The sequence below is a fragment of the Lipophrys pholis genome (assembly GCF_963383615.2).
Source record: "Lipophrys pholis genome assembly, chromosome: 8".
NCBI lineage: Eukaryota > Metazoa > Chordata > Actinopteri > Blenniiformes > Blenniidae > Lipophrys > Lipophrys pholis.
The window spans coordinates 9805237-9827200 of record NC_137630.1 but is presented as its reverse complement, the minus strand read 5'-3'; the positions used below and the strand labels follow the sequence as shown (position 1 = coordinate 9827200).

The following is a 21964-nucleotide window of genomic DNA, read 5'->3' as shown; positions in this document are numbered from 1 at the left end:
GTTATTAGGATAATCTTACAAATGGAGAGTTTTGAGTGTATACAGAATCAGCAACTTAGCAATTTTTATATAAATGTTGTTGGGTTTTTTTGTTATTCGTTTCCCTCTCTGGACTGTATTTAAATCTCAGCGCTCATAAAAATGACTCTCAACAACATAAATTAGTTTCTTTGTCTCCGAGCCTTTTAGAATAACCAAACACAATTAAATTTTTTTTTTTTTTTTTTCAATGAGCCATTCAGGCTGCACATCCAAGCATTGGTTCACAAAAATACATAAATTCTCCATCATTGTCCTCTAGTTGTCATTGTTTTAATACATATTCCTCCATGTAGTGTTCATCATAACTCAGAAAGACGGTCCATAAAGTTGGTCTTGTGATGTTATGGTGATATTCATTGCCGCCTTCTATACACTTTCCATTACCTTAATCAGACTGAAGCCAGTTAATTGCCACCGTCTGTTTTATTAGCTGATAATTTACCCCCGCATTAGCACTACAAGTCAGCCACCAAATGTCTCCGAGCTGATAAATGAATCATGGGGCTCCGAGCACGCCGAGCCAGCCGCCGCCCCCCTCCTGTCGCCATCTAATCCCATAATGGTGTTCATAATGATGGAGCCATGGGTGGTGTCATTACAAGGGGCATGACAGCGCCTCCACCCCGAAGATAAATCCAGAGGTAGAGATGTAGGCAAGGGAGAAGTTTTGTTTCACGCGGTCTGTGAAATGCACCTCTTTCAATTTTCCCCCGGTGCCTCCCGTCGAAAACCATTTGATGCCGCCTTCTGCTCTTTCCTCTAATCTGCACACCGCATTTAGCCGAGCGATCCATCCGTCATGCATAAAACTTTTCAAATGAAAATCACTGCGGAGCGATGGGATTAGACTTGACTGTTGATGCCGGAGCATGTGTGCTCTCCCGCCTAAAGGCCCCAGTCCTCGCACGCCGGCACCCCGTCCCAGTCAACACAATGCCATGTAATATTTTCATTGACACATAAAGCTGGAGAGAATCGATTCAGTCAGTGTAGGAAGCTGTGATCAAAGCATTGTCCACGCCACCTTTCACTCTTCCCTGATCAACTCAGCATGCCTGCGCCCGTCTGCCTCTGCCGAGCATCACGGGGCAAAATCCTGTCCTGGTTTTAATGAAGTCATGCCGGAGTTAGTGCATAAGAGGGAGAGACTGAAGCAGACACCTCTCTCTGATGTTCCCATTTCATATCTGCCTCTGCCCAGGAGCTTTCCTTTTTTGAATTATTAAGCAGAGGGCTCTTTCTTCTCTTCGCCTACATCTTTTTTTCTCCTTTTCCCGCTCTCCACATTTTCTCGCTCTCTTTCTCTCTCTCTCTCTCTCTCTCTCTTTCTCGTGTGCTTGCTCTCCGTCCCTTTTAGTCTTCCTTTTCTAGCTCCTCCATGTCAGTTGAACCAGCTTTGGCTGAAGCTATGGCTCTCACTGAGATGCAAATGGCAGCCTTTGAAGGGGCACACCGGGAACGTCAATTAATCCAACCGTTTACGTGGCTGAAGGAAAAAAAGGGCTGTGCGACCATTGTTCGTGGGCTTTTTCATCTCTATTGTGCTACAGGGCCGTGTTTTTATGAGCTGTCCTCATACCACCAGATTCAGTGGACTCTTCAAAGATTTAGGATACATCAGAATAGGCACAAAGGCAGGGAAATGGCAGGAAGCTGTGGAAGCAGAGGTGTCACAGTAGTGGAGATGTATTGCATATTCCCTCATGTCTCTTTTCCTTTCCCAACCCTTTTCTAACACAACAAAACCTGCAGTTTTCCATGTGGACTTACCTTTCCATCACCTGTGCCCCTTTCCAGCCCCCGACCTTTCTCCAACCTCTGCTTTAGACTCTGCCCACCTCTCATCCTGCCTTGTTCCCCCTCCGATCCCTCTGACTGCGTCTCTCTGTGTTTTTGGCGGTCGGCCTTCAGATCTCAACGAGCCGAGCCCCTGCCTGGACAAGGCGTGCGAGCACAGGGCGGTGTGCGTGGTCAAGAACAACGAGCCGGTGTGCGAGTGCCCCGAGGCCTGCCCGCAGACATCCGACCCCGTGTGCGGCTCCGACGGACACAGCTACGGTAGCCCCTGCGAAATGCGGGCGATGGGTTGTGTCCTGCAGAAGGCCATCCACATCCAGCACAAAGGGCCTTGTGGTGAGTAGCAGATTACTTCCGCAAGCACCTCATATTTAACTTGAAAGTTATCCCACCGAGGTCGTATCACACCATAACAGTGTCCAAAATGGTAGCTCGCAGGTAAGAAGGGATCCCTCTCTGTGGAATATAGTTTAGCTCTCCTTAATTAATAAGATTACATTACTCAGAGGCAGGATTTTATAATCCACAGATGTTACGATTACACATACAGAAGAGTGGAGTTATATTTATGCGTCATCCCCCTCCAGAGTCCATTTGAAAAGTCAAAACAATGCTTAACACACTGAGGAATTTCCTGATCTCTCATCCATTACTCTTCATCTGTTCACTAATGCTCATCTTCAGCCCCCCCCCCCCCCAACACCCAGAGTCCCAATTTGCCTGTTTTGACCTTTAAGTGAAGACGAGCTTTATCCACGATGAAAGAGCGCGGGCACATACTCGTCTGTAATTGGCTACATGAGTCACTCGGCTTTTGTGCGGCAGTGGCTGAGTATGAGCCAGTCATTAGCACACCAGCGACAGCAAAGCTTCGAGTGGTAAAAATATCTTCATATCCAACATGTACGCACACAGCCATATGGACAGGTTTTTTTTTTTTTTTTTTTCTCAGCTTGGTAAACCCACTTAGTGAGTGCTCTTGATGGCTTAATGCCATCTTACAAGGCCGATTTTCCCATGGACGCTAATTGGTGATTGAGTAGTCTTTCTTGTCTACAATCAAACCATTTACTTTCTCAAACACACTCACGCAAGAGTACAGCAGTTATTAGACCGTTGGCCTGACTCTCACAGCTACCTCATTCGCTCAGTTTTACTACAATAAATGTTCCCCCTTTTTTTTTTTGTTTTTGTCCCTTCATGCTTTGAAGACCATAACACTTAGAATCAGTTGGTCTCCGCAGTGCCGTATTCAGCTGAGCAGTTAACAAAATGATCAATACAACGTTACAGTTTGACTTCACCGTTATGAAATTATGCTCCACAGCGCAGTCCTGACGCACACAAACTGCTTGATGTGCAGAGTTTATCCGCTCCAAGCAATCGGATTTTGAATCCGTTGTACTGAGTGGTGGTATGACAATCTACATTGTTGAAAAAAAAACTGTCAACTAGCGGCATTAAAACATTAACTATTAGATTATCATGGGGGATTAGGAGTAAGAGACATTAGTACACACTCTAAAAATAGGTACATTTGTAGAAATATTAGAAAAAGGCCATAAACGTTTGTAACTAAATTATATAACAGATGTCAACAGAAAGAAAATGTTGGATAATGGAGATTTTAAAGGTCGTTTTGTGGATTTTTGTATATTAGGTTTTGGTCTAATCCAGGTAGATTTATAGTTGAGAATCACCTGTAATCTCAATCCAACTTGGTTGTCTGTCCATACGAATGTCCGTGTACGCATTGTTTTTTGTTGTTGTTGTTATTTTGCTACTTTAGTCTGTTTTAATAATGTTCACATAGTTGGAACATTATACGTAGTGTTACTCTGAGACATGCAGACGAGCAGCAACAGATTCTAATAGCAGCAAGCATCAATCACTCTTCCAGGAATCATTATCTTCATTTAACCAACATAACCTTGTTTTTTATCGGCTTAGAAAAATGTACACATCCTTCACCCAAAAACATAGAAAATGTTATTCTTGCATCCAAATGGAATGTCAACATATTTCTCATTGATACTAACAAAATTGATCAATTTTAGCGTCACTGGCAGACTTTAGTTTTCACTTTAAAGGTGAGATTACTGGCCCCTGATCGTCTTCTTTTTTTTTTCTCCATGTATTTTTATTGGATTTTCAGCACTGCATACATTTTCCTCAAGGTACATATAACCCAGTTTTGTTTTTATTTTTCTTCTTAACACAAAAACAAAAACATAATCCCCCACACATGCATGCAAATGAAGAAAATTATATATATAAAAAAAAAAAAAAAAAGAAAGCCAAAATTGACAATAAAAACAAAAAAAAGATACATCAAACCAATAAGTAACAAAAATTAAGTAGAAAAACAGAAACTAAAATAAATAGTTTATGTTGAAAATATGTAAACATAGGTATCAAAATGGACTAGAGTATTACACGTTGGTATGTATAACCTATTAACATCCCACTCAATGAAACTGACAAATGTATAATTACTCTTCCAAAGCTGACATAGCCGTGACAAAGGACACAAAAGGTACTAGCCATTTTCGATGTTTAAAGCGTGTTGTTTTCTCATGCATGTGTGTGTGGTTTCATTACAAAAACAACCAACAGCGCCAACTCATGGCGTGGCATGCTAACTACATAATCTTCAGCCTGACAGCTGTTTACATGTAGTGTAAATGCAAAACTTTTTGGAAATGAAAATGGCGACAATGCTCTTAGCGGAGAGATCAGCAACACTGGTAAAGTAGCCTTCGAGACGAAGTAATACCTCAACGGTGAGTTTGTGTACTTTAATGTATTATTTCCAATCATAACCATAATCAGTTTAGTGAAAAATGCATTAAATGGGAACATTTTGAGGATGTACGAAAACCGTAGTTTCTGTATTTGTAGGCTCGTGTGTGATCAGAATGGGCTGTATGTATTTGAGATCTCTTTCTGCTGCAGCGCACACTTTAAATGGATGAGGCGTGATCAGACCTAATTATCACTCATTTCAGTGAGGTTTGCATTTTTGCTTTAAAATTGTGGCCTCCATAGCTGATGAGTACAACCTTTTATTGAAATGCCACATTGGGCATATAATGCATTTGTACTTTCTTTCTGTACTTCCTTTACTTTTTTGCAGTACATCTCTTCTTTCTAATGTTGTGTGGCGTAAATCCGTTTCTAATACTGCCGTTGTGTTTACAGCAAAACTGATTTACAGCCCAGTCACCAAAAGCATGAAGCCTTTCTCACTTAAATTTATCGTTGCCAAAATAGCATACTGTAATACATTATTCAGCCTCTTCATATCTTTTCTGGCATAAATTCTGGCAGCCACATCTGCCAGTATTTTACGCTAAATTACACAGAAGTTTTTAGTTGTTTTTTTTTGTTTCGTTTTTTTTAAGTGTACATTGGCTCCCCAGTTATCTGTGTATTGCATCCATCATCCAACCCCCCCCCCCCCCCAGCCTTCTGTAAATTGAAATCCAGTATGTACGAAAAGCATGCCTACAAGAAACGGAGCGAAAGCAGCATTCGCTCGCCGGGCAGGCAGGCCGAGTCAATTTGGTGCACGTACACTTCTCAGGTAGATGGCAGTTCTGTCGGCCAGGGGTCCCTCCACTGTAATGAATAGTCTTTACTTTAAAAAGCGAGAGGCAGAGCAAGCTGGCGGCGTGAAGGGGCCCTGTTTGTAATCCAGTGCTACGGATGGTTCTTGGCTCCCAGAGGAACAGGCCTGCGTCAGCGCAATGGTGCCATAAAAATGCTGAGGCATTGGCTTGCCAAGCGCGAGCCAGCCGAGGAATGATGGCAATGATAATGTGGGTTATTTCTGGGCTGTTTGCACAGCTTTACTGGGCTTTATTCAGCACCATAACACCTGACTGACTTAAGCCATTATCTCACCTAATTATCTCAGGCCATTTCTGCCACTAATATACTATACATGTTTATGGAGCAGAAAAAGAGTGAGAAACAACATATGCTCCCTTCAGGTTGTGCTGGAATAACTACAATTAAGTGCTAAACACATAAGCTGACTGTGAATAAAGGGGGAATTTTCAGCGACGGGAGAAAACTGGACCCTTGTATTTCAAATCCAGCAAGGGAAGCGGTGACTTTTATTACTAGTCTTTGTTTGGCTTTCCCCGCTGGAAATTAGGAGCACCGTATGTTTTTCCACGTTTTCATATGTGTAATCTCCAAAAGAGCCATGGAAAGGAATGATATTTCTGTTTACTCTCGCTGTCCTTTTATTTCTGTCCAAGTGCTCCGGGTGGAAGCCGTCATATTTATGGCTGGCGGGCTCAAAGGCAGCAGCTTAGGAGAGATGGTGAGGGCAGTAATAGTGTAAGAGGTGAGAGAAGTGCCACAGTGTGTGTGTGTGTGTGTGTGTGTGTGTGTGTGTGTGTGTGTGTGTGTGTGTGTGTGTGTGTGTGTGTGTGTGTGTGTGTGTGTGTGTGTGTGTGTGTGTGTGTGTGTGTTGTTCGACAGCATCTCCTGGGCCCAGCCGTAATTTCATTTCCTTCCCTCCGGGCTGAAAAATAGTGGTTATCTATATGGCTCAGGTGCAACCTGATAGCAATATGAGTGACATTTGTTATTATTCTGAGATTTCCTCCCTCCTCCTTGCATTTGAGTGGCGGGCGACCTTGTAAGGTGGGCTGGGAGAGGTGTGCTCTGTTAATAGACCCCCTGGTTGGATATCATCCGACGCAGGGAGGAGGAAAAAAAAAAAAAAACAAGTCCATTCATGCGGCTTTACCCAAACAGATGAGAGCAGAGGCGCCAGAATCATTTGAGAAAAGGAAATAACAACTTCCCCCTTTTCTTCTCCCACAGGTGTTGGAAATGATATTCTCAGTTGAGTAAGAAATATAGGTCACATCAGCAGCATGAGAGGAAGGAGACAGTGAAAAGAGGACAGAGTAAAGGAGGAGGGGAAGGTGATGAATGCAGAGGAGGAAGGAAGATGGAGGTAAATAAGATGAGGAGGAGCAAGAAAAGTGGGAGGCAGAGTTAATAGTATGGTGGCCGTGCAGGCGAGGCAGGCGTCCATGGGGGAGTTGTTATCGCCGAAGCATGTTCACGAGCCTTCACAACACGAAGCAGCCCTCTTCTTCCTGCTTAATCCTGAGGTAATACTCCGTCCAGACCCCCCGAGCCACACTTCAGATTTTTTACACAATATGCTGTAAATCTGTAGGGTCTTTGTTTTTCTTTCCTATTGTTTTTCTTTTTTTTGGTTTTTCATTCCAATGAGTCAATCCTTCAAGCATTCAAGGGCAAGTTTTATACTCAACCTGCTACTATCCGTCACTCTCACTTCCAGAACACTGCCGTCTCACAACAGAAGCTGTCACATTGCAGGAAACTGTCTGAAGCAGCCAGCTCCTTGATTTAGTCCTGACAGGTTTGCTTTGAGACCGGAGGTGTTAGTGTAGGCTGTCATTAGGATTCCCATTCGCTTTTACACCTATTCTTTCACGGTTAAGATAGCTCCGTGTTCATCACCTGTTTAGTTTTCGCTCATATGGTTTTCGGCGCCTCGACAAACAATGCTTAGTGTCACATTCAATATCAAAGAATATAGACGGCGGTCAGCACCTTCGGGCCTTTCTGGGCACTGTTTGCATGTTCTCTCTGCGCCTTCATGTCTTTTGTCATGGAAGACTGGGCTGATTTGTTTGGTTCGTTGGTGATTCTAAAGCCTCATTTGGACGGCCATGTAAAAACAGAAAACTTTATTTGTGTTTTGTGGACCTGTTTACATGGTAAACGGTGCTCGGAGCCACTGAAAATGCAACTTTAATTTAAATGGCTCCCATGCTGGAACTTTTCTAATAGGATCAGGCTCCGTGTAAACTGGGAAAATGCAACTTTTCTGAGACTCTGCTACTGTGCACACGCACTATGGCCATAGTAAATACTTCTGCACGTGTGGAGTCGATGGACAATAACGACAATGTTTGCCTCCAGGGTGTCCTGACTCCCAGTCCATATTCCCCTGGAACTTGGTAGTTTTATAGTTGAGACTCACTAAGCAAAAACTCTGCTTTTTCAGCTAAAATGTCATGTGAATAGGGCCGAAATGAATCTGTGGTGCATGAACTGGTGAAAAGGAGTACTTGCTTTTCACCAGGATACAAAAGTGTACAGATGGGTGGATGAATGCATGAAAGGGATACAGATAGATTCTACAGATTCTGCCCATATTCAGAAGGTCCATACATGGTGCAAGACCTGATCTCTGTTATGGTCGAGAGCAGGTACACCTCCATCTTCCTTCCCTCGCCAGCAGATCAGAGAAACACAGAGGCAAACAACCATACAAACTCGCTTTCTAATTCAAATTCTAAATTCTGGTTTTACATCTCTCTCGACGCAGCTGTTCTTCAGACTGCATTAGATATTGTTATACCCATGAAAAGCTACCTTGAGATGCAACGAATGATTAAGAATAAATACACATTGAAATGTCATCACCAGCTTATTCTAACATCACATTTCTTCAGCCTATCCTTTCTAAAGTTATCAGTTTTCCATTTAGAGTGCAAGCCTCAGATCATTTTTGAAACTAAATTTCACTGGTTCCCAGATTGCGTACCCCGACAACAGCCTAAATTTAGCCCACACTTGTGCCAGACTTGTGATGAATGGTGCACAAATATCATCCCATCTCCACTAATGTAGTTGCCAGTGCTGGCTGGACATTAGTGAATGTATCTGATGCTCGGTCCATCTCCATACGCCGAAAACAGATCCGAATCTGGCGGGCGTCCCCAGCCCGGTGGCTGGTGCCCACTTTGAGCCTCCACCAGTCCCAAACAGATGAGTTGTCTTGTTAGTGTCTGTAGCAGGTCTTTTATTGGATCGCACAGGAGGCTTGCAGGAACCAGCTGAAAAACTACATATGAGATTGTAATGCAGATCTCTTTCAGTGTTCCATTGTATTTCTTTTTAGCTTTTCGGTCTCTCAGATCTCAATTAGAACATAATAGATGGAGGAATGGAAAGGCAGATAAAAATAGCCAGTCCAATTCTAATCACTGACAGCATGAAATACAACTGAGAGCACGAAACGGCCTTAAAATATCTTCCTTTGAAGCTGTGCTATACGATATATACTTTCTGAGGCGTACGTACATCAGTGGACATTAAAGGTATCTGCATGAGATAAAAGAAACCTTCTCGTTAGCGCGCTACTTTTTCTCACCGTGTCTCACAATGGCTTCACAGACTTTATACCACAATCCTCCAACCAAGATGTTGTCTATAGACAGATTGTTTTCCACTGCTACTCCAAATCAATACTGTCAAACTCGCAGTTGACTGCATGACAACAACGAGGACTTCTCAATATTATCCGCAGTTCTCTGCACTTCTCTGAGTCGAACCTCCTTTATATTTCTGCCTGTGATGCATGTTGTCTGGAGGATCAGGCAGCGTGGAGAGCCAGGTGCGAGGGCCAGGAGCTGATAAAGAAGCGAGGCCACTATCAGGACGCGGGGCCCGATAAAGGACAACACTCACCAGCGCTACTTCCTGATTTATAACTGCCGCAACCACAGAGGAGCGGCAACCACAGCAACCCCACTTTACACACTTATTCCTTTACGCTCACTTGTTTTTGTGGTAGAAGAACGAGAGGATCCCCCTCACGTAATATATCTTTCATCCCAATGTAGCAATGTTGAGATAGCTGGAACAATGATAGTATATCGACAAAGTATTTTTATGTCGTCTGAGTTATAAATTGTAGACTTAAACTGCTTGAAAGGCAAAACAATGCACACACACATTGAAGTCCTCTTTCCACGGCTGTTTGAGTAACCGTTTCTTGAAAGCAATTTTTTCCCTCGTATTCAGTTTTATTTGCTGTAACACGCCGATATGTTTCATAACGCCTTTCAAGAACACCTGCAACTCAATTTATTTTGTGTTTGTGGGGCTCCATGCAATCACTCCATGTCAAACTCAAGCAGAGAAACAGTTTCCAACCGATCGTTCTCATGTAAACACGGTCTAATGCACATAAAACCCTCATTGTAATACTTGCTCTTGTGTTAATCTTTGTTGATCACCTACAAAATATAAACTACAAGCACAATCTTTTTCCATGAGCATACTATTTAGCATACTTTATGCAGGACTTGAATAAATCAGGCTCTGAGACAGCAACATGTAGCATTGGTTTGTTGTATTTTGACAGCAGCCCCATGTTGTCCTGCTGTCCTGTTGTCCTAGAGCAGATTATCAAACCCATTTTTGTTCAGGGGCCGCATTCAGATTGATCTCTGTTAGGGCTTAGCCAGTCAAAAATGTGCAAATTAACCTATAAACCCATGAAATCCAAATGTTTCCATTTTGATTTAGTGGATAAGAGTGGCAAGTACATGATGAGGTAGTATAAAAACACTGTCATGCTAAATATTTCTCATTAAAATCTGATCAAATTGAAATAAATCTGAACTAAAGCATATTGTTTTGAAAGATGCCTTCTGGTGTCGAATAGATTAAAATCTCCAAACATCTCGTCATTTTATTTTGTTGCATTTAGAATAGCAAGAAATGACTCGGTTTTGTGCTTTTGGGGGGCAAATCTGGGGAATGATCTCGAATCCAGTTTGTCACAGTGTTTTGACAAACTTGAGCGTACGTTCATCTTCTATACGGCTTTATCCTGTTCAGGCTCACCGAGCCAATCCCGGCTCACTATGGGTGACAGGTTATACCTGGGACAGGTCCCCAGTGCATCACAGGACAACATGTCTGTTTTTGGACTGTGGGATGAAACTGAGAGAGCATGCAGTCTCCACACAGAGAGGCTCCGGCTGGTATCTGAACACAGACCTTCTCGCTGTGAGACGAGGGAGCTAACCTCTGCTCCACCGTGCGGCTCCCTTGAAAAAAATTTGTTTTCACAAATTCTGAAATAAATGAAAATCTAATCTGATCTAAACTCACCCTCACACTGCAGCCCTGATACTTGTGCTACTTCACTGGCAATAATGTAGCAAGATTTAATTTCTACGGCTCTGATCTCTGTGTAATTTAAGCACACTGAAACAGTCCAATCACCAGTAAATAAATTAGAAACTACAGTTTTGTTTATTGAAAAATATTTTTTTTATCTTTGTAATTTTGGAGATTTGTGATGAGTTGACATCGGTTTGTGCAAGCAAAGTGCAGACTGAATCTTTACAGCAGGATTGAGTGTGAGACCTCTCCGGAAATAATCTATATGTGTCACAGGAAAGCAGAAAATGTTCTTTTCTCAAACTCTGCTCTTAACTCTTTACACAAGTGTGTGAAACTTGCGTGCAGGGTTTTGCTCCCATCCAGAAAATAAGAACAGCCGGTCTCCAACAAATTTTTTTTGTTTTTTTGTTTTTTTCTCAACCCAATTAATCCTAAAAGTGTTGAGCGGCTCTGTGGGTCAGGCCTTCCAACACCACGCTCGGGAAGCCATTTTTTTTTATCGACTGTTTTGTGCACAGACACAGCTTCAGAAAAGGTCAATGAATCGGACACAAAGTCGGAGGCAGAAATACCCTTGCATGCTGTAACATTAAGACTCATATCATTTATGAATAAAATTATAAATGATTACCTCAAACCAAAGCATAATCAGTTATGGGGAAACATCAGTGGCCTGTTCATGCAGTTTATTTAATATATTCCACTAACATGGAATGACACATTTGCTCCTACGGGCTCCTACAGGCGATGTACTGTATAATAAATGCCAGGTAGTCCAATATTCAGTCCACATTCAAGGCTGTTAATCCAGGAAAAAGAGTGGATGCCAACATTAGATGGAAAGATGGAGGGAATGAAAGACTGTAGAAGAGTAATAAACAGATTAATAATGTGTAAGGTTCCAGCGGCTAGCGTCGCCTCTCTCAATTAGCGTTGAATTAGCGTCTGTTATTAGCCTGCCCCTAATTGAATGTGATCGCGAGCTGCGCTAATGCAATCCTCCTGGTGTAATTGGTGTCAGAGGGAAAGGTGCCTCTGCTACTAGTCCTGTCTGTCCACAAGGCTTCCACCTGGACGTTCATTTCCTGCCCCTCCGTGACATCAGTAGCCTCGGCATGTCTGATCCTCCTGACTAACTATTTCATGTGGGGGAAGGTTTGCCTCCAGGCATCAACAATTCCCCAAGAGATGATCTGAGTGGCTCTTGTGAAATTCAGTCCGAATTCAAAAAGTCTCAAAAGCTCTTTCAGCATAAAATCCAAACGTCAGTCTTATTATGCATAAAACTACCTATCTTGTAAGAGACCTGACAAGCTGGTGAACAGAAACTGGAAAATGTTGCTTTTCTAACTGGGTTCTGACGAGTTTCCCAGTACAGAAACAATACTGGCACCATGTTTCCCACCATTGGGGCGACAGCAGCCAGGTGCTGAGCAGTACCTGGCTTCCACTGGACTGGATATTGGCATTCAGACTAGACAGCTCAGTTTTTGTCTCATCAGACCACAGAGTCTTTTCCCTTCATGCTTTCAGACTGCTTTAAGTGTCATTTGGCAAACTCAGGCCCGCTTCCCCACTGTGGCTTTTTCTCAGGAGCTGCTTCAGTTTCAGACCACTCGCTCAAAAAAAAAAAGAAGAAAAAAACCCTGATTGATGGAAGTGCTAGAAGGAGGGTCGTGCTATCCTGTTAGAGTCCTCTATTTTTGCAAAAAAAAATCTCCAAAGCTTTTTGTGTTCGTCTATTTAGTTTCACTTCTAGAATTGTTCTTTTCTTTGTGTGGTTTGAAATGTCTTTAGTGATGGAGCCTCCATTGTTTCTGGGAACTTTTTCCTAAAAATCCTCTTCCTCAGATCCACGCATTGTCAAAATTCAGTCTGTGAAGTATTTTTATTCTTTATTTTTAAAGATTTCATGGTTTGGGTTTCGCCTTGTTTTAACCGTGACGCCTTTTAACGGCAGGTGTGTGTGTGTGTATTATTTTAAAGCAGTTGAACTCAGTTCAGGTGGACTCCACTGAAGCTTTCCACTCAGAATATTAACTTTCTGTGTTTCCTGTTGCTGTTCTGCATTGTAGAAACAGCTTCTTTTTTTTTTTTTTTTTACTGTTTAACTGCTCAAAACACTGTATGTGTTTACTGATTCTGTAAATATCAGGTTCATTTTATTCAGACCACAAACACATTATCTTGCCATCAGTTAAATACCACAAAAGGGCATAAACATTAATGTCATCATGGAGCATTATGTGGTGTTTATGTTAACAATGCGCAGCCTGCGTTAGGATGATTCGCGGATCATCAAGTGAGATACATTAAAACACACTTTGTTCACATTATTGACAAACTCAAATTAGCATCAGAATAATTTCTTTGGCGACGGCACCTCACCATGCCTCCATCATTAAATCTTCCACACAAGTCGGCGGCGACTCAGCAAGCCAGCAACAACTTCAGAGAAAACTCATCAAAATCAATCCAACTGAATCCGAGAAACTACAAATCCAGATTAAATGCTGGTGCAGCGATGCCTCCGGCAGACCCCCCACTCCCCCCTACACAAAGCTTCATAAGGCACCAACCCCACCCCTGCAGTGAAGAAGCGGGATCCTGAGGGAGCCCAGAGCCTTGATTGTTCAGGGATAGAAGCCCTGAAACATAACAGTTCCTCATGAAACCCTTTATTCTACTGAAAATTCCACTTTGTAGAACAGCAAACATGTAGATGACAGTAACTTGGAACTCACAGTCGATCTGTGAGGGCCAGCTGAGGATATATTTGAGAAGATCTGAGTTTTAGGAGCCCAAATCTCCGTGACCACCAGTGTGTCGCTTGTGTAAAAATACTGTAAAACAACAGCATGCAATGAATTGCAACTGTCAAAAAACTCAGCGGAGAACATACATAACGTGTGGAATTTGTATTTCACACATCCGCCAGGTCTGTCAGCACTACTGACAGGCTGCAGTCCTGAATTTGCATCAATATTTACAAACATTTATTAATAAAGGGATCTGGAGATGCCTCTACAACCAGATGTGCCATTGTGGACTTTGCTGTTTCCATGGAAACCATAGCATACGACAGACCATAAAATCAAGATTAAACCATTTTAGGTGCAACAAAATACAGCAGACAAAAATGTCAATTCAATGCGAGTGTGAGAATCCTCTTTCTCATCGAGGTGGTTTCGATATGCTCACAAACACACACACACACACACGTATACGCACGCAGATACCTAAATAATATTTGTGGATCATCTCTCTTGTCTCCTCCTAGATGAAGCCTGTGCCAACTGCTCTTTCGGGGCGATCTGCGATGCTCAGAGCGGGCTGTGTGTGTGTCCGTCCGAGTGTGTGGAGTCCCACCAGCCCGTGTGCGGCAACGACGGCACCACGTACAACAGCGAGTGCGAGCTTCACGTGCGGGCCTGCACGGAGCAGATGGACCTCCGAGTGGTCAGCCAGGGAGAGTGCAGTAAGTCATGCACGCACACATTCATGCAATAATTACACTATTTCATACATATTATTAACATCAAAGGGTTATAAGTGATCCCGGCTCGGCCATGAACCCGCACCGATAAGAAAAATGCATGACATTCATAGGTAAAACACCCAAGTTATACAAACTTTTTTTTCTTCTTCTTCCCCTCCTCTAACTCAACATTAAATGTGGAAATGAAATATAGAAATGGAGTCCAACTGGGACCTCATACAACTGCAGGCAGGCAGTTCAAGTGCTAACAGACTTGTCAAACTGGATGTTCAGGCAGGAAATAACTCAGGGAGTAGCATATGTATACGTTTCAAGAGGCGAATATATTACAAGAAGAAAAGGCATATGCATGACAATGAGGTCCCGAATACAGAAAATCTATTGAGGAGATGTGATCCATCAAAACAAATTCTTTTTCTTGGTTTGCACTGACCCGTCCTGCTCTGACCCGTCTCCGGTCTGACTGTCTAATCCAGAAACATGCGGCAGCACTGTTTGTGCTTGGGGCGCCCGGTGTGTCCAGAATAAGTGCGAGTGCCCGCAGTGCTCGGGCGAGGCCTTCTCCCCGGTGTGCGGAAGCGACGGCAGCACCTACGACAATGAGTGTGAACTCCGCGTGTCCTCCTGTATGCAGAAGAGGAGGATTGATGTGGCGAGGCCCGGCAGCTGCGACGAAGGTAGGAAATGGACTTGGAAATGGTGTAATTATGTTAACCAATCGGCCATCGGAGTGGTGTAATTATGTTCACCAACTGACCTGTGGTACAGTATTTAGTCATCTGTGGGTTTACATAATGGCGGCATACGCCATCAGCAGCATGCCAATTGGCGAACATAGCAAAATAAATGAATAGAATGAAGGGAAAGTCTGCTCATAAACAAACCCTGATTGAGAGAGAGTTCACTTCTGGACACTTTATTGATTGTCCTGGTAGTTCAGAGTAGGATTTTTTAACTTCGCAGCTGTTTTTGTAAAATTGTTAAGACATATATGCTGCCAGGCAAGGACAACTTTACATCTGTTCAAGTCTTATATACAATGTCTCCTAAATGCCTCGCAGGAATTTATGGGATGCACATTCAGTCTGACTCAATGGGGAACTCAACACATTTATAATCTGACAATGTCAAATTCACTGTGACTTTTTTTTCCTTCTTTTTTTTTTCTCCAAAAGATGCCCACTAAAAGTCCTATTGAAGCATTTGTAAATTAAAAATTTTCCTCCAGCTTAGATAACTTGTCATTGTCATTCTAGGTTTTAAAGCCAGATGTCTGCAGGATCTTCATACTCGTAGCATAGCTGGTAAAATCTTAGCCCAACAGTAAACGTCAGTAATTATCCAACATATAATAACACCAGTCTGAAAGCTGATTTTATGCCAAAGTGAAGAAACCAATTAGTTGATTGCAGGGTGCAATTTGAGATAAGAGCTAAAGGGTGGCTGTTTGCTTTGAAGTCCTGAAGCGTAAAAAGATTTACAAACGTTAGGTCAATGAGTAATAAATAAAGTGAACATTTTTGTATCAAAATGCAACGCTTCACAACTTCATTCCAACTTCATGTATTAGTAAAAGTTAATTATAGACAGAATTAGATGCAAGATCTCTAGTATATATTTGCAGAGACCCATTCTAACTTTTGCTTTCTAATTGGAAGCATGTAACTCAGGGGCGTCAAACAAAAGGCCCATGGGCTGAAACAGATTTCTGGTCTTTGGATTGTGTTTTTGGGACATTTCATTATATATTGCACCAGAAGGTATTAATAAAATAGGCTTCATGTTGAGATTGTAGCTATTTTTGGTCGTAATTGTTTGGTTTTGTGAAAATATAGACATTTTCATCACGCATACTCTGCGCCATAACAAAGAAAAGTTAGAATTTATAGGTTATTATGGCACTACTTTACTGGTCTGGCCCATTCAAGATGAGATTGGGCTGCTTGTGGCCACTGAACTAAAATGGGTTTGACACCACTGCTCTAACCAGCCATCAACAAAAGGCACTGGTTGCCCAAAGATCTTTCACACACAATGATGCAGGTTATAAATGTGTGGTGTGAGTTCAGTTAATTGCATGAGATTGACTCTCAATGCATACAAAGCAACTCTGCTTTACTTTTTTAATACATTTTAATGCTATTTGATGTTTCATCCAGTCTAAGTAAAGGGCTTTAATCACTGTGGAAAGGAGATTTGAATATAATTAAGCAAAAAGGATTGATATATAGTCTAGTCAAGTCCTTTATTCATCACACACAACAATTACACATAATATAATGTGCAGTGAAAATGCTTTAACTACATGCTCTGCACTGAAACAACAGTTTTTATAGGATCGAAGAATACATTTTTTTGATTTAAAACACACAATAATGAATAACGAAAATATCACAGTACTAGACCAGAGAGTGGATATATCACTCCTACCCCAGTAAATTCATCTCCTTTCATTTAGTCAGAAATTGTCAACCTCAGCTGTGCAAACTGACAAATCAAATATAACAATTAGAAGAATATTCTTATTGACATTGCAGTAATATTGTTAAGATGATTACTGATACCTTCACAACAGATTCAATATTGTGAAATCACTATTGGAGATGAAAAGACAAGAAGACTTTGAATATTACATCCCTCGTCTTTAAAATGGAAAACCTAATATCATCTCACAATCTGATGTAATATCTACATATTGCACAGCCCAAGCGGACAATAACTGAAATGAAAGAATTGCAAAATGTGTATGAACATGATTGAAGTATAGAAGCCAATGAGAATGTTGATTTTGGTAAAAAAAAAAAAAATAGGCTCTCAGAGCAGCAGACGTTTGGTCACCTCATCTACATTTTCCTGAATTTGCTATACGAGCCATTATAGCGGGAGATTGTTTATGCAGCTGCAGCACATGCTTTTATCGAACCCTTCTATCCAATTAGGCTTTTAAATGTGTGACCGATGGCACTTAATGTGAGTATCCCTGATTTCCACGCCTGCGGCTGCGTCGTTCCTGCACATTCTGAATAAATGAGATCTAATTTGCCGTGCAGATCATATCTTGATCAGCAGTGACAGACCGAGGCAGGGTAGCACCAGTCCCCGGCTTTGCCCGTCTTGGGGACAACTCTGGAGGGAGCCGTGTGCCAGCCACTGGTTGACATGCAGACGGTGGCGACGGCGAGGCCCCCCCCCCCCGCCCTCCGTGGCTGGTGGGTCGTCACGGCCAACGTAGTCATCCTCTGACAAGGTGTGAAGGGGAGCAGATTATACCTGCCAGCAGGAGGGATGGCTGGAGAGAAGAGGAGTGGGGGTAGATGGAGGACAGAGCAAATACAGATGAGGGGAATCCACTTCCATTTTTGATTGCCACCAGGGGTGTTTCTTTCTCCTCCTTTTCTTTTCTGCCGTTTTTTTTTTTTTTTTTTTCCCCTCCCTCTCTAACTACCATTGTCTAGCGTATTGGCCCGAGGCCTGTGGGGCGAATCATGCCTCCAAAGCTTCTCGTGGTCGATTTAACATCATTTCATTGACTGAGATGAGTGACCTTTTTTGTATGTGGAGCATGAAGAAATGTGAGACGGTATGCCCTCGATGCAGACTTACTGTCACTGGAGACGCACGCACACACACACACACACACACACACACACACACACACACACACACACACACACACACACACACACACACACACACACACACACACACACACACACACACAGAGTCTGTCCTCATTGTCTGTTGTCTTATATCAGGCAAAAATGCTCTCGTCTACCTCCCCAAGGGCATCACTTTGCCAGTGGCGCCTGATGGCTTAGTTTTTCTGTTGAATTCACTCTCTCTCTCTCTCTCTCTCTCTCTCTCTCTCTCTCTCTCTCTCTCTCTCTCTCTCTCTCTCTCTCTCTCTCTCTCTCTCTCTCTCTCTCTCTCTCTCTCTCTCTCACTGTCTCTGAACATCATCCTTTTTTCCATCACTTGCTCATTTTGATTCAGAGAAAACCATCAGGCTTACACAATGGAATCTTTTTCTTCTTCCTCTTTTTCTTCTTTTCTTTTTGCACTCTGTGCCGCACCCTGCTGTCCCACCCACTTGCATCTCTTCCCATTTTCCACTCGTCTCCTTCAAAATTGTTCCTCTTGACAAAAGGGGCACCAAGGCTTTCACTGACAGGGGTGTGGACGGGAATCAATAAATTCCCCCCCTTAGATGGAACCTATAGTCCTTCATCCCGCACTACCATTCTTCCAGCATCCTCATTTCTGAACCACAGTCAGCCTGGTGACACTGAAACAGTGAAAGATGCAGCTTCGAACACTGAAATATCTGCACTGTGCTGCTTACGCACCTGAATAATATATTCACCCCTGTCAAGACATATGAGTGGTGGATTTCGCAAAATTAGGAGCATATATTGTATAATATAGCACCCTTGTCACAAAATGTAACATTGTATTTTCTGGCTCTATTGTAGACAGCAGGAAAGCTCTCCATCACCAGTATGCAGAAGCTCCGACTGCATACTTCACATCTAAGATAAGCGCGGAGAGAGGGAGTGAACATGTGATTTATTTGCTTACGTAGACCTGCCTTAAAAACCATCCTCATTAGTCTTGTTGGGGAGGAGGGAAGCACCCGGCATAAAAATGGAAGTTGTTTTCTCCCGCCTTTTATTTAGCAGTAATGAAAAATGACAGCGTTCCCACTGTTAGCCATACAGGGAAATTTATCACCTGTTTAATTTCACACTCGGGTAGGCCTGGCCCAAGCTCCTTCTATCGACACTGACAAAGTGGCAACTGAGAGCAGTGCATCACCTACGGGGGTCCGGGCCCCCTTTTTTAATTGAATAGACATTTAATAAACATAATTACGAGAGCGAGATCAGGCGGAGATGCACGATCAACACCGCGAAGGAATGGCTCAAGCTCCAGAAGACAGTGAAGGACAACGCAGAGTGGGGGGCTGAGAGGAAGACGTGTCCCTCGTAGTGAGATCAGCAGATTTCCCCTTCGCGCTCCATCCATCATGGGGCTTGTAACCTTCTGTTGAGGCGACAAAAAACTTCTTTAATCGTTCTGCCACCGCCAAAGCAGCCCCAATCCCTTCCTCCCACCTTGTGTGAGGCCCCTATTCCTCTTCATCACACTGCAACTTTATTTGGACTAACGCCCTGCCATCATCTGTTCAGAGAGGTCCTTACAAATCGCCGATGGATTCAGCGAAATGTGCCAAATGCCAATGTGCCTGTCTATTTTAGTGTTGACTTACGCCTCCACGAAGGAGGATTTATTTCAAACAGCAGACGACCGACTTGGCATTTGCTCAGGTTGAGATGTCAGAGTTAGAAAAATGACATCCGACGGTTGTAGACACGACAAATCTGGTCAACCAGAAACTCCCCATTCACACATTCATCTTCTACACTGCTTTATTGAACCAGGGGCGGGGGGGGCGGGGGGGGGGGCATGGATTCAACACTAAGTCCGGTCTTGAACCGGAGATATTCTCGCTGTCAGTGCTAACCGCTACAACAATGTGCAGTGTATACCTACCCATGTCATCCCCCTCTTTTCCTCTTCTGTTTTCCTTTAACCCAAGATCCTCGACAGCTCATACAATAGGGTCTTCTCCATCACTTCCTCTTCCATAATTCTCCTGTCAAATCCTCCCTCTGTCTCTCTCGGACATAATTCTTTCTCTATTCATTCCCTTTCTTCTCTCCGCCACTGAATTCTGTCTTCCTAATGGAGCTCCCTTGGCTAAATAGACTTGGGGCTTCTGACATGATTGAGTAAAAAGGGAAGGATGGGCAGTGTGGGGGGAATAGCTGATGCAGCTATCTTGGCTGGGGATGTATTAATTGAAAGGTTCATAGGCAGAGCGGGTGGCGAGCGCATCAAAGAACAGCAGCTAATTAGGACCCCACTTCGCCCCTTCACTTTTATTTATTCCATTCTAATGTCTTACCTCTTTTATTTATTTATCTCCCCTCTGGGTGGGGGCATGACTAGAATAAGAATGGGCTCATCTTGCATGTCTTTCGTAACGTTGCCTGCTGAGCTGGCGTACAGTAAACAGACACGGGAGGCCGGCCGTCAGCGGCCTGAGATTTCGCTCTCGTTCTGATCCTTCCTGAGCCGAGCTGACATGCCGCCTGAGTACAAATTCCTGCGAGAATGCCATCGACAGCCGAAGGCCACCACGTGTTCGCAACCGATACAAAATGTTATGCTTACCTCGAGGCTGCGGTCTTCAATCAATAAGCCGTTTCAGTGGTAAATTCTAGTAAAAAGGATCAGGGTCACGGGTCACGCCGTTTCAAAATGGAGACGGAGCGAGTCCCTAACGAGTCCTGATGTTTGCGGGCAACGGGAACGCGAAACGGCTCACGAGTCCTCCATTGTGCCCACGGATAATGAGGTGAAGGCGCTGCAACTGTATCGACAACTCGCTGCTGATGACCCGTTTCACAGAGCAGCCAGGTCTTCTTTAATCTGCTTTCTCTCCTCTGCACTGTGACCTGCTCCATAATCTACTTCACAACATTGGTTATGCTAAGTGGCACCTCCATCACTACGCATTGATTTCACCATTAGAGGCTGCGCAGTGCTACACGCAGTTGAAAAGTAGTGGAGTAGAGGGAGGAACACCTTGATTGCCTAACGTGTTGTGGGTTGCTCAGCTGCGCTGGGAGCTTTTAGTCGGACTACACTTCCTGTTTTGAATAACAAATTTGTTTCAAATGAACTTTCTGTCAGCCCCCAGGGTGCCTCTCTCCCTCTGACGCTCTCTCCATCTTTCCGTGCTGACTGCTTTCATTCCCTGCCTTCACACACATTCACCTAATCTCCCTCAGGAGCTCCACCGCAGGTGAAATCTGCAACTTCAAACGCAGGATCCTCCCACTTCCTTTGCCCTCGGTCTGCATTAGTACCCGATTTGTTTTTCTTAAATAAAACTATTCTCTTGGATTTTTTTTCCCCCCCAGTCTCGTATTCATTCTGACAGTGTCACAAAGCGACACTTCCAGATTGGTGATTTCAGTCATTTCTACAACTTTTCCTGTATGCGTTGGCAGCTACTTGAGATCAGTTTGACCCTCTTTCGACACAACGTTAGAAACAAATCAGAAACTTTTCTGGCTCACAGTTAAAAGAGCTGTGCAAAGTTTCTTAAACCCTCAGAAGATAATTACATTTTACCAAACACTTTGCAGTTAGTTGCATTTCCATATCAGGAAGCAGGCACCCATAAAGTCAGGCCATGCCACCAATTCTCTCTGCACACTGGTCGTGGTTAATAATTCCCTCCCCTTTTTGTTTCCGATTTAATTGAAATGAAAGGGATGCCTCGCTGGTGTTGTAGAGATGTCTAATTTATTTAGTCAATCTCTAGCCCTCGCTGGGATTGGTCATTATCTTGTACTACCAGCAGCGCCTTGGTTTCCGCTCCCCTCCACCAGCGTGACGGAAATATAAATTATCCTATCTTGGTGATGACCCAAAGTGTCAAAGGCCCCATGCACTAATAGAGGGCTTCTTATTTTTTTATGCTATTATTAGTCATGTGTACACAATAGCACAGTGGGATAAAGCCTGGGCAGCAATCGAGGGTTTATGGGGCTCGATGTAGAACCCACTGTT

At 43.2% G+C, this 21964-nt stretch overlaps 1 protein-coding gene across 1 annotated transcript in view; it reads left to right on the top strand.

The window, feature by feature from the left end:
* The window catches only part of agrn (agrin), a 315332-nt gene that overhangs the window by 225227 nt on the left and 68141 nt on the right, over window positions 1–21964 (top strand). Inside the window, exons 8-10 of the mRNA XM_080470074.1 lie at window positions 1954–2175; window positions 14102–14299; window positions 14797–14997. Coding sequence (XP_080326200.1) covers window positions 1954–2175; window positions 14102–14299; window positions 14797–14997 — 621 coding nt within the window. The remainder of the gene's footprint in view (window positions 1–1953; window positions 2176–14101; window positions 14300–14796; window positions 14998–21964) is intronic.